The sequence below is a fragment of the Lissotriton vulgaris genome, chromosome 5, assembly GCF_964263255.1.
Source record: "Lissotriton vulgaris chromosome 5, aLisVul1.2, whole genome shotgun sequence".
NCBI lineage: Eukaryota > Metazoa > Chordata > Amphibia > Caudata > Salamandridae > Lissotriton > Lissotriton vulgaris.
The window spans coordinates 1,837,902,120-1,837,914,922 of record NC_141693.1 but is presented as its reverse complement, the minus strand read 5'-3'; the positions used below and the strand labels follow the sequence as shown (position 1 = coordinate 1,837,914,922).

The following is a 12,803-nucleotide window of genomic DNA, read 5'->3' as shown; positions in this document are numbered from 1 at the left end:
AAACCATCCCGTCCAGGCGACAACATGGGTTTTGCCCATCTTCTAAATAGAGCTGCCAAATTTCATGGGGTAGAGTTACACTCAGACCCTTTGGAGGTAGATATTTTATTAGAAACTTTTGCACAATCACAAAAGTCAACAAGTACTTTACCTATGTTAAAAGGTATGATTAAACATGCACCTGATGTGTTTTAAAGACCCGGTCAGGGCTAGAGTTCTCAATCCCAGGGTTGATTAAAGTATAAACCAGTTCCAAAATATCTATTCATATCAAAGGGTACCTCCCTTTAGATTCCCTTGTAGTGTCAAATGCCTGTAAACGGGCAAATTAACAAACTGGTGATGCCCTCCTTTCCTCTTCCGGATAAAGAATCTAAATTGTTCGAGGCATCTGGTAAACGGGTTGTGGCAAATTACTGGTGCATTGCCAACGCCCAAGCTTTACAGGCCAGATATATAGACAGACCCTTCCTAGGATATAGCGGCATGGATTAGCAGATTTAGCGGCACAAATCTAGAAATTTTGCGGCATTTTTGCTGCACTTTATTTTACTCATCATTATTTTTAGCTTTAAATAATTGTAAACTGACTTAGTAGAATATTTAACTTTGAAATAAGCATTATAAACTGTCCAACGGAGGTTGTGAGCTATCCTGTGTTAACATTCTGAAGCATAGGTTCAGCCAAGCACAATAACACAAGGAGACCCCAGAGACACCCCTGACCCTAGAGATGTCAGAGACCCCACTGACCATGAAGACGTCAGACACCCCAGAAATGGAGATGTCGGAGACACCCCTGGTCATGGAGACATAATCTCCTCACCTTCGTATAACAATGCTGTTAGAGGAAAGAGTTAAAAGCACTATTAACTGGCCCACTCTGTAAAGTGGCTCTAATGTGTGTGCGTGTGACAAACACTGGTCACTTAGCAATCACTATGTCTTGTTATTAACAGCATGCCAGCAGAGCGTTGCTCAAAAGGGCAGTCTCAAATTAGGCCAGACGCGTTTCAGGAGGTGAACTCCCTTCAGTGGCTCTTGCCAGACAAGGGTAAGCAAAAGCAGCACAGACAGTTTTTAACATACCTGCCCTCTATGGGCGTGGCCACACTACATTCTGGTCGATGCAGTCCGCGCTAATGTCAGCCTCAGTGGGTGCAACTCCCAGAGTCCAAATGTCTCAAATAAAAATGCACACACACTTTAAGTCTCTGCCTCGCTTTGTTTGCTGAAAAAGAAAGCTCAAGCATGTTCCCATCTGCAAAGGAGCAAGCTTGTCTCCGTCCCGAAACCGGCAGCAAAAGTTTGTCACCCGGGACCAGCTGGAACCGGCAGGTTCTTTCCTCGACCTGGGTCAGACGTAACTAATCCATCCATTGCAGAACCCACTTTGGAAGAACCGTGCGTAGACCTTCTTGGCGCTTTAACCATTTTATTAACCGCATGCCAGCAGAGCGTTCAAGCGGGCAGTCTCAAATTAGGCCAGACTAGTTTGGTGTCCCGTCACCACCAGGTGATTGAACTGTAGGAGGAAGGAGAACGGATGTGCTTTGCAGGGAGCGCCCAGTTTTGCTCGTAGCAACATCTAGAAAGCAGGGCAAGCGCCCGTCAATTTCGCATCAGCCCACATGGGATTTATTTGCGTTACTTGGCAAGAATGAAAACGCGCGCCCACCTGGGAATACTAAACTCACTACAGATCCCAGGAGGCTCATGGGAGCCACGCCCACCATGGCAGGGATCTTCAAATACCATGAGTGCTTAATGAACTGTGCACCACGACTGTCTCGCACTTATGACGCTGATGAAGGGAGTGAAAACACCCGAAACACGTCTGGCCTTTTAATGTGATGTGTTTTCTTGACTGTGACGCTTGCCAGCAAGATGTGCAGCTACCAATAAAGAGCTTCAAAATTTCGTTCCTGTGGTTTGTTTTCGAATTGGGCTCCTGCTCTGATATGTATGTATATGTGTATATATGTATGTATATATGTATGTATATGTGTATATATGTATGTATATGTGCATATATGTGTTCGAGGCATGTGGGCTGCTGAATTCATATCTGCATATATCGCCGCCTAGTTTTGGGTCCGGATGATTGCACATTGTTGTCCTGGAAGAGTCTTCGAAGTATCACTAGATAGGTGGCTCCTCCCCTGGACTACAGTGCGCATGGGCATCCTCCCCAGCGCCTGTAGCGGCTGCAGCACTCAGAATTACTCTGAGCATGGTCATACACCATCTCTGCCACAATGGCGAATGGGGATGGTGAGGATGCCCATGCGCACTGTAGTCCAGGGGAGGAGCCACCCATCTCGTGATACTTCGAAGACTCTTCCAGGACAACAATGTGCAATCATCCGGACCCAACACTAGGCGGCGATCTATGCACAGATATGAATGTCAGCAGCCCTACATGCCAAGAACAGATGCATACTGGTAAGTAGCATATTCGTGCTGGGCCGTTGTGGTAAGACCCCTGTGTGGGGCTGTTTCTCCACCGATTTGTGGTTCCCCTGCCGAGAGACAGGAGGGAGGCCTTACAAGAGATAGTCTAAAGGGCCTGATAGTTTCAGATTTTAAACATCAGTGTTGGAGCAGAGTTTTTCTCTCCTGCCGACCCCCAGGGTTTGGAGGACCACTGGAACCAGAAATAAGGGTGTTGGGACGACCGGATTCAGTTATTTCTTCATGCCCAACTGTCCCTGAGATGGTGGTGCTCAGCAAAGGATATCCTCAGAGGGGTTCCTTTCCACAGGGACTTCCCGACTCGGACTATCGTTATGGATGCGTCTCTCCTGGGCTGGGGAGCGCATTCAGACCATCTACAGATCCAGGGAGCGTGGTGTCCGACAGAGTCCACGTCTCACATAAGTTTCCTGGAATTCAGAGCTATTCACTTGGCACGGAAGGCCTTTCATCTGTCCTTCCAGGCGGACTCATCGCTTGTGCGGTCTGACAATACGACCACGATGTTTTACCTCGACAAGCAGGGGGGGGGGGGGGGGGGGGGGGGGCGAGATCACGCACACTGTCACAGGAAGCGCAGGCGATCTGGCACTGGCTGTTAGCCAGAGGAGTGACGATAACTGAGTCTCATCTGCCAGGTGTGCAGAATGTTCAGGCGGACATGCTGAGCAGATCTATTCAGGAAAACCACGAATGGGGTCATGAACGACTAAGTACTAGAAGAAGTCTTCGCAAGGTGGGGGACTCCAGACGTAGATCTGTTCGCCACCGCCGAAAACAGCAAATGACGAGACTTCGCATCCAGGTACTGCCAGCAGGGGACGCTGGGGAATGCGCTATGGATCGACTGGTCGAACAGCTTTCTGTGCGTTTTTCTGCCCATTCCCCTGATTCCGGCGGTGCTCATCAAGCTGTCCCAGTCCAGGGCACGGATGATCCTGTTGGCCCTGGAATGGCCCAGGCAGTGGTGGTTCACGGACCTGCTTCACCGGTCTCTCCTTCCGCACATACGGCTGCCGTGCAGGCCGGACCTTCTCACGAAGTTCGGGGGGCAGATGTTGCACCCCAACCTCTCGTCTTTGAGTTTGGCGGCATGGCTCCTGAGAGAGTGCAGTATGGCCATTTGAATCTAACATGAGATTGTATGGACATACTGCTGAAGGAGGCTAAGCGAGCTTCCACTAGGACTTCCTATGCTTACAAGTGGAAGGGATTCTGCATCTGGTGCAAGTCCAAGAACTATGATCCAATGACGTGTAAGGAAGATGTCATCCTTCCGTATCTTCTATAGTTGGCGTTATCTGGCCCTAAGGTTCACTCCATTAAGGTTCATCTTGCTGCTCTGACTGCCGACAGGAAATGCCCTTCAGACTTCCTTTTTGCAAATCCCTGTGATCATGGATTTTTTGGAAGGCTTTAAGAAAGTGTTCCCTCCTGTCCGGCTTCCTTCGCCTTCATGGGACTTGAATGGTGCTGTCCAGATTGATGGAGGAGCCTTTCGAACCTATTCATAAAACTTCGTTGTAGCACCTGTCCTGGAAGGCTGCGTTCCTCGTGACCATCACATTGGCCCGCAGGGTGAGTGAAATTCAGGCGTTGTGTTGACAAGAACCTTATGCTGTATTTCATGCTGCTAAGGTTGTTCTGCGTACTCTCCTTATCTTTCTGCCTAAAGTTATCTCTGATTTCCATGTTAACCAGACCATAACTTTGCCTACGTTTTTTCAGAATCCTTCATCTCCAGCGGAAAGGCCTCTGCATTCCCTGGATGTTAGGAGGGTGTTGAAATTTTATCTGGACAGAACCAAAGATATTCGTAGGTCAGACCAATTGTTTAATAATTATGGATCAGTCAGGACCGGTCTTGCTAACAGTCCATCACGAGGTGGATTGTGACCTTAGGGGGTAAACCTAAGGCTCATTCCATCAGGGGCAAAGCTGCCACATATTCCTATTGCAGAAATCTGCAGGGTGGCCACTTGGAAGTCGGTCCATACCTTGATCAGCATTACTGTCTGGTCATTGATGTCAGGACAGACGCTCAGGTTGGGCAGGCTTCGCTGCGAAATCTGTTCACACAGTAGTGATGTTAATTCTATTTTCTCCACCGCCGCTTTGATGTGGGGATGGGCTTGCCATTCTAGCCACTAGATTATGACTATATACAGAGATCCCTCTACTACAGAAGGAGTAGTTTCTGTCCTGTAACTCCAGTTTTGTAGTAGGGGTCAGCGGCGGTGCGTCCATTGGGGCGTTAAAGCGTTGCCCTCCCAATGCACACTGCCGCCATCCTGGGACTGCCACACTCTGTGCTCAGCACAAATTCAGCATGTAGTTTCTGGCCGGCCGGTCACCGGGCCGGACCAGAAACCATCGGGAACAGGGGGGTGGGTGGGGCTGTGCAGACGCGCGGCGCAAGTGTGCCTAGAGGGCAGGCCATTTTCCTGCCCAGCTAGATCATGCGCACTAGCCCTCCCCCTTGGGAAACCGGGGGTTGCCTCATGCCGCAGCCCCTGGCCTCCTAATGGGGCGGGGAATTTGGCTGCTCCAGCCAATCCTGAGCTGGAGTAAGTCAGTCAGACCTGCCTGCCTGATGACGTCTGGCATGACGTGGGTCATGTGACGTCACTTCCTTAGTCACTCTCACCCCGGACCCGCAGCCATTGCCACACACAGTGAGTGCTGGCTGCCCGCTTCAAACGTCGTGTTCCGTGTTCGTGTCCTGATGGTGGTGCCGTGGTCTGGTGGTAACTCTTCCCTTCTGCATTGTTTTTCAAACTCCCACCACCCGACCCGTTACGTTTTACCCATCCCCCACATGCAAGACTTGTTTTAGATAGATAGGTGACGGTGTCGTTGCTTGTACTCCTCTTGCTCTTGGACTTGTCACTCCGCACTGCCGCTCCCTGCCTCCACCATTCATTAGGAAAATGAACATACAACATCTCACGTGCACAAGCCGCCTTGTGCTTCGGCACCAACAGCAGCTTGTCCATATTTCGCACCATTCCATCATGCACTCTCATCTCTCCCCATATGCCTCCAATCTGTATGCCGAGCTCCCATCTACCTCATCTATCAGTTCTGTAAAATGAATGGCCTCATTGAAATCGCTACAGGCAACATTACCTCATCGTCTCCATTTCTATGCGTTATTGACCATCATGCAGCATCACAGCAATTCGCACCTGTTTTAAACCACATTCACATCTACATGTGCCCAATCACTCTACGTGCTCACAACTCCGTGACTCATTACCCCGCGCGCCGCTGGCAAGCTACAGTGCGGAAATCATTTTCTGGCCCACCAGATTAAAATGTCACCAGCCGCCACTGGTAGGGGTTTCTGTTATAGTCATAAGCGCCCGCCCTCCTCCCCGGTGCAGAAAAATTATGTACAGAATGCTACAGGTCTGGCATGTTACGCCTTCAAAAAGAACTGAAAGTGAGAGGGACCTGCTGTGCATTCTTGGAAACTGAGTTTTGGAAGGTTCTCTTAAAGGCACAGTATCCTGTTTTGAGCCACATAATGGCAGCCTATGGGGCTTGTCTGTCCATTCCTTCCTCTCTATCATTCCAGAGGGTTTTGCTGAAAAAGGAAAGTTTTTCTCTGGAGAAATCTGGACAGGCTGTGCTGTTGAGGGTTTTTGGTGGTATTTCTAGAAGTAGTACTGGACAGTGTAGCTTGTGGATATAGGCTGCATTATCTGTCTTAAGAGAGAATTTAAAGTGTCTGTGCAGTTCTGCATTTTTTTGACAACTTAAGATTATTTTTGATTGCTCCGGGGTCCGCTCACATGGGCGGGACTATTCACTAGATTATGACTATAACAGATACCCGTACTACAGAACTGGAGTTACAGGGCAGAAACTACTCCTTTCAACCTCAACACTCGCGACCAGCTCGAGTGTTCATGCAGCTGATGGGAATGATGGCCTCTTGCATTTTCATCCTACCTTATGCAAGGCTCCAAATGTGTTCATTACAGGAATGTTTAGCACATCAGTGGAACCAGGCTCACTGTCCGCTTACAGATCTGGAATAGTTGGACACATCGCTCTCTGCAGTGGTGGAACACTCAAAACCTTTCCAAAGGGTGGCCGTTCCTAAACCAGTTTCCACAGATAGCGCTAACAGCAGACTCCTCGCTCATCGGCTGGGGAGCTGATCTCTTGAACCATACCATTCAGGGCATGTGGACCACTCGACAAACTGCTCCACATCAATCACCTGGAATTACTGGCTATTTTTCTCGCATTAAAATCATTCCAAATACATCTCATAGGCAAAGTGTCCTCATTCGTACAGACCATGACAGTGTACTATGTACAAAAACAGGGGGGTGACACTGCAGCGTTCACGCCTAGCACAAAGCATATGGAGATGGGCCATTCCTTAAATATTCCTCTTAGCAGGACATCCCCCAGGGGTACACAATCAGATTGCGGTTCTGCTCAGTCATCAGACCGCAGACCCACGAATGGGAACTTAAGCTGCAAGTTCTTCGTCCGTTTTTAGGTCTCGCAGAGACCTATTGGGGTGAAACCAGAAAGTTAAACAGTGCGGATTTCCAACAGTTCACGTGAAATCACGTGACAAGCACGTGCATTTCCCCACATTAAAGCCTCCCTCCCACAGGCTTCCCCAGCGCGCTTGCCATAATTGCATCAGACCCCAACTTACCATTTGCTCCTGTGCTTCCCCTCCCACTGCTTCACACTTGCCTTGAAGGCAATCTGCTTCTCCGCTCTTCAAAGGCTATGCTCCCCACCCCACTCCCGCTCTGCTCCCTCTATCGTGACTTGCATTTCTCCTTCCCCGCATTACTCCCGTCCCCTCCCCCCCCTCCTTCCCCACAGCGATTCACTTGTTCTTTCTTGCCTGTTTCCCACCAACATCATGTTCTCGGCCCTTGTCGACGCCTGAGCCTGCCGTGATCTGAGCTCTGCTGTGACGCATTCTTTTTATGGTGCTAGCTTTGAAAAGTTAAATAAGGCATAAAATCTAACATCTAAGAGCATCAGAGGAGCCATGTCATTCGACATAAACCGCAGCCAAGGCACAGCTGTGCTCAGTAATAGAAAAGCCCCCCCAGCCCTGCCCCTACCTTTGTTGGCCTGGCTGTGCTTTCACTTCTGCTCTTTTCTTTTAGGACTGCTGCCCTGGGGCAGTGACAGAGATGTCCCTCTGAGACAGAGGCGTAGTTTCATCTTCAGAACCTGCCTGTGCTGCTCTGTCCCACTCCGCATCACTTGGGTTCAGGCCTGAGCTGGAATGCACCCCGCAACAGCTGGAACGGATCCCATGCCAAGTGTGATACAAGAACGTATCTGGCCATTTGCAAGCTGTCCCCCGGCCCAGGGCGCCTTGCTTCTGAGGGCTGCACTGACCTTTAAGAGAAAATAGTTTGCGAGTTGTCACTGGATTTTTGACTTCACCACCTGGCTGGCCTTTTAACATGCTTCCGCGTCGCAGCTAAATTGCTTCATGCCTCAGCTTGCATTGTAACTTTCCTGTTCAGATCTCTGCTGCTATTTGTCCCTGTTTACTTTGCTCCGGACCTCTTCCCGCAGTAGTTTGTGTTGCCTTTCCAGACCACCCCACCTCCCATTATCCGTGTTCAATTTCTTCCCACCCTCCCATTTTAGTATTGTCTTTACTCCTGTACCCCTCGCGTTTTCAGTGTATTCTTTACTCCCTCTTCCTCCCGTTGTTGTCTTTTTTGTTTACTCTTGCCCTCTTCCGTTGTCCGTATTGCCTTTACTCCTGCCTCCGCTCCTGTTGTCTGTCTTTTCTCCTGCCCCCTCCTATTATCTTTACTACCGTTTTCCTGGTGTAAAAATGCTCGTCATATAAATATACACCATTTATAAAGCTCTTTAAACACCCTGGGCATATACTGGAATTGCAAGCCGGCCTCTGCTGCAGGTTCTCCTAAAGGTTGGTATCCTGGGAGTGAGGAGCTCTGGTAGAATCTGGAGCTGGCCTTTGTCTGACTAGGCATCCCGACATAACCAATTGATTCTTTTTTTCACTGTGGAGGGTCAAACTCCTCTGTCCAAAGGGAAGGAAGTCCACCTGACTCCCCATATGAAGCCTGGGTCCGGGGTGCTCCCCTGGGGCGGCTTGCAGCTGGCTGGCATACTTGCTACAAAACTGGGCGCAGCAGATTTTTCAATTTCATAATGTCTTTAAATCCAGATTAATTTCAAGACCAGCTGTGCCTCGCTCCACTCTTCTACCTGGAAACCAAACCCGTCAAGACCTTGGAGCCTCCCACACGGTCAACTCGCTGCCCCCACACAATACCCTAACGAATATTTTCGTATATATGCTATGCCAATACAGCTCCCACCCCAGCATTGGCTGCAGTCGGGGCATATGTTGGCAGTGTTTCTGTCCAGACCTAGGCTGGTCGCATGTTGGTATTGTTGCTCTTAACAGTATGTATGATGACAACATTCCTCCTATTTTGGTAACGTGTTTTTAGCTTTACCCCTCACCACACTGTGAACAGTTACACACAGGTAAGGTTTTCTCGGCAGTATGTTTCCAAAACACGCAGGACTGATTTTATGCGGATGGCCTCTCGTTGCGGGGCTCATGGTTGCAGCTGAACTGATAACATAAAAATGTATGCGTTCCATTTCCGTGCTCCTAATGTTCATCAACAGCTGACTTGTAGTTTCTTTTTATTTTGATGGTTAATAATGCATCTTGTATCTTAACTTTTAGCCTTTCTGGTCTGTGTATTAATTGCGCTCCAACCTCTTCGGGTCAAGTTCTACTCCATAAAAATGAAAAAAATACCATCGCGATCGACCTACCTGAGACTGCTAGCCTTCTGATAGCAAGAGGGTATGTTTTTTAGGTCGAGCCTGTAGGCAGCGCGTAAGAGCTGTCGCTATGGCGACTATCAGTTGTGTTTAAAAAGTCAGAAGGGGCTTTTAGCACGCCCGCGCTCCCCATTGCTCAATAATCAGTCTCCTTTGCTGCCTTCCAATTAGGCAGAAGTCTCGACACGTCACTTCTTGTGGCTTATGTGGAGCACTGCTCAACTACAAATTAATTATACTTAGTGTCCCTCCCCTGCAAGCGTAAGGTACTACTTTGTTTGAAGTCTATTACTAGGACACCATTTATTTTACCTCTGCTTATGCATTGTAGTGGTCGTGTTTTTTGAACTTAGTTCAGGCTTTAAAAAAACTTTTTCACTTGTGTTTAATCTTTGGCAGCAAACTCTTTTGTTTTTTTTGGGCCGGCAGTGTTTTTGCTTCACCCATCTTCCTCCACGTTCATCCCGCCTAACCTCTCCCCCACCCCAGTCAGTTTACCTACTGCTACATTTGAAATGCTTGCAAATTCATGTATGAGCTGGGTGCAGCTTCTGTAAATACAATAGTTATGAAGCTTGGCTGTTTGTTAAATCCAGTTTCTACCCATTAAGTAAAAGAACGTCACGTTCATAACTATGAAAAAACATGTCGATCGTGTGGCAAACCCCTCCATACTTACCCCTCTTCCTCTCTGCTCACTCATTGTTTGGAGAACATACCACATCGAACTTATACGTAAATCACACGGCAGATTTGTATCAAAAACCTCACGATAGCAGAGTTTCTATCGAAGTTGAGAACAGGGACTGAATACATGCTGACAAGTTGCTCTCTGCAAAAGGCTAGCAAAACCCCGGGCTGCGCAACGGGTTTGTTCTGTTCAACCAGCATGCACGTAAAAAAAAAAACGTAAAATAGCAACCAATATGAGTGTGCCAGCAAGGTATTTGTTAACACATCAAAGAGCACACAGTGACACTAGTACTGCACCTTTTTAGGTCTCGACTATTCTATCCCGTAAGGGAAAAATAGACTAGAGTATAGAGGGCAAACCAAGCTCTGAAACCACAGCATCACTCTGCGCCACCCCGGCATCACTCGGCGCCACCATATGACCAATAGCTCAATCTTTCCTAATGCGATACCTATTGCATGGCAAATGCTTGTTTCAGATGTGGTGCTACCCAGACATCTGTTCGCCACGTATTTAAATGCAAAATGTCCAAGCTTCGCCTCCAGGTATCCACACACATTGTCCAAAGGCAATGCTTATGGATGAACTGGTCAGGCAGATGTGTACGCTTGTTTGAGCTTACGCACCAGTAATGGAATGAGTGAGGCAAACAGCCTATCACAATGATCCTGGTTGCTTTAACGTGGGCCCAGCACCATGGTTCAGAACCCTGCTGGAACTCTCAGTATTTCCATATCAGAAGTTGCACCTTTCTCAAAGCTTCTCACACAACCATGGAGAAATGAGGCATCCAGCTCAACTGAACCTAGCGATCTGGCTCCTGTAGTCTGTTTGGTTACCTCATCTCCTGCCGGACTATAAATATCATTAAGGAAGCTAGACGTCCTACCATTAGAGCATGCTATGCAGCTAAATGGAAAAGATTTGTTACCTACTGTAATAAAACAATCCATCCACTAGATGCTTCAATTAAAAAAAATCATTTGTTCTCTTGCATCTACAAAGATGTAATCTGATATACACATCTATATGATTACCTCTTGCTGCCATAGCCGCTTACCTACAAAACAGAACACTTGTTATTGTTTAAAGTACCTGCCATCAAAGCATTTATGGAAGGCCTTAAAAGGATTATCCCTCTCGGAGTTCCACCCTCTCCAGTGTGGAATCTAATCGTTTTCCTTACCAGGCTTATAGGTCCCCCCATTTGAACCTTTACATAAATGTGAGTTACAATTTCTCACATGAAAAGTAGCTTTCCTCGTGGCAATGACCTATATCAGAAGAGTTAATTAACTTGGGCATTAACTGTACAAGAACCATTTTTGCAAGTACATCACAACAAACTGTTTCTTAGGATAAACCCTAAATTCTTACCAAAAGTAGTTTCTGCTCTCCACCTTTACCGGTCTGAGCTGCCAGTCGTTTCCTAAACCAGACTCAGTAGCAGATCAGGCTTTTCATACACTTGACGTCAAGAGATGTCCTTTACTACATTGAAAGGCTAAAAAGGCAAACCACTTTCAGAAAAACTAAATAACTTTTTATAGCTTTCTCACCACCACATAAGGGCAATCCTGTATCAAAAGCTGGAATTGCAAGGTGGATTGTTAAATGCATCCAGATATGCTACCAAAGAGCCAAGCGAACATTATCTATTCCCCCTAGTGCGCATTCCCAACGCAAGCTAGGGGCATCTATGGAATTCTTAGGGAACATATCCGTAGATTACATTTGTAAAGCAGCAACATTGACTACACCGCACTTTCACAAAACACTATTGTGTAGATGTGCAGGCAAAACAGGCTAGTGTGGGCCAGGCTGTACTAAAGACACTTTTTCAAACCACTGCAACAGATACTGGTGGCCACCGCTAGGGAGAGAACTACTGTAGTCTATGCACAAGTATATATTCTGCAGTTCATTTGCCTCGAACGGAAAATGCTTCTTACCAGTATGCATCTGTTCTTGGCATGTAGAGCTGCAGAATCATACGCCCACCCACCTTCCTTTAATCTGTTGCAGTGCTATCTTTCTTAGATACATCACACATGGACCTCTTTCTGTTTCTCACAAACTCAATCACCCTTTATGGCGAAAAACAATCTGAGGGTGGAGTCGGTGCGCACTGGCATAATCGTCCTAAGGGGGAGTCTCCTATCTCGTGACTACAAATAACTTCTTCCAATACAACAAAGTGCAAACATCTGAGCCCAACACCAGATGGTGATCTAGGCACAAGTATGATTCTGCAGCTCTATATGCAAAGAACAGATGCATACTGGTAAGAAGCATTTTCATTTTTAATCTTTTATGCACTTGTAAAGGGACTTCTCTAAACAGCCTTAAATATATGTATGTATTTGATATTACCTGCAGTGATTTGTGTACAGCCTTTGGAAAGGATGTACTGAAATTAGTAGAAGCAAGACCTATGATCCATGAGCTTCTTACAGAAGGGAGGAGATCGAAGACGACCAAAACAAAGACCCTATCAACGTGGGCAACTAAAGAGCTCAGAAAACTGAAGAATCAAGCTTGGTAAGGAAGAGGATAATCTTTCATTTCAGCAAGGTTGGGGATGGGCAATTTATGTCTGGATCAGCAGCAACATAACTTATTAATGATGCAGCTGGTTTCTGCTGTACGAAACATGCTTTCCTTCTCTTGCCTTGTGTGGTTTTTCTAAAGTAATCTTTCTCCGTTTCGTAATTTCGCAACGGGAATCATCTGCAACGTAGGATCCTCGGATAGTCATAAGATGGAATATTCCCAGTAGCTTGCAGGGAACCAAGGA

At 47.3% G+C, this 12,803-nt stretch overlaps 1 protein-coding gene across 1 annotated transcript in view; it reads left to right on the top strand.

Annotated features, from left to right (window-relative positions):
* The window catches only part of KPNB1 (karyopherin subunit beta 1), a 142,518-nt gene that overhangs the window by 99,178 nt on the left and 30,537 nt on the right, over window positions 1–12,803 (top strand). Inside the window, exon 21 of the mRNA XM_086924307.1 lies at window positions 12,386–12,547. Within this exon, the coding sequence (XP_086780433.1) occupies window positions 12,386–12,547 (162 nt within the window). The remainder of the gene's footprint in view (window positions 1–12,385; window positions 12,548–12,803) is intronic.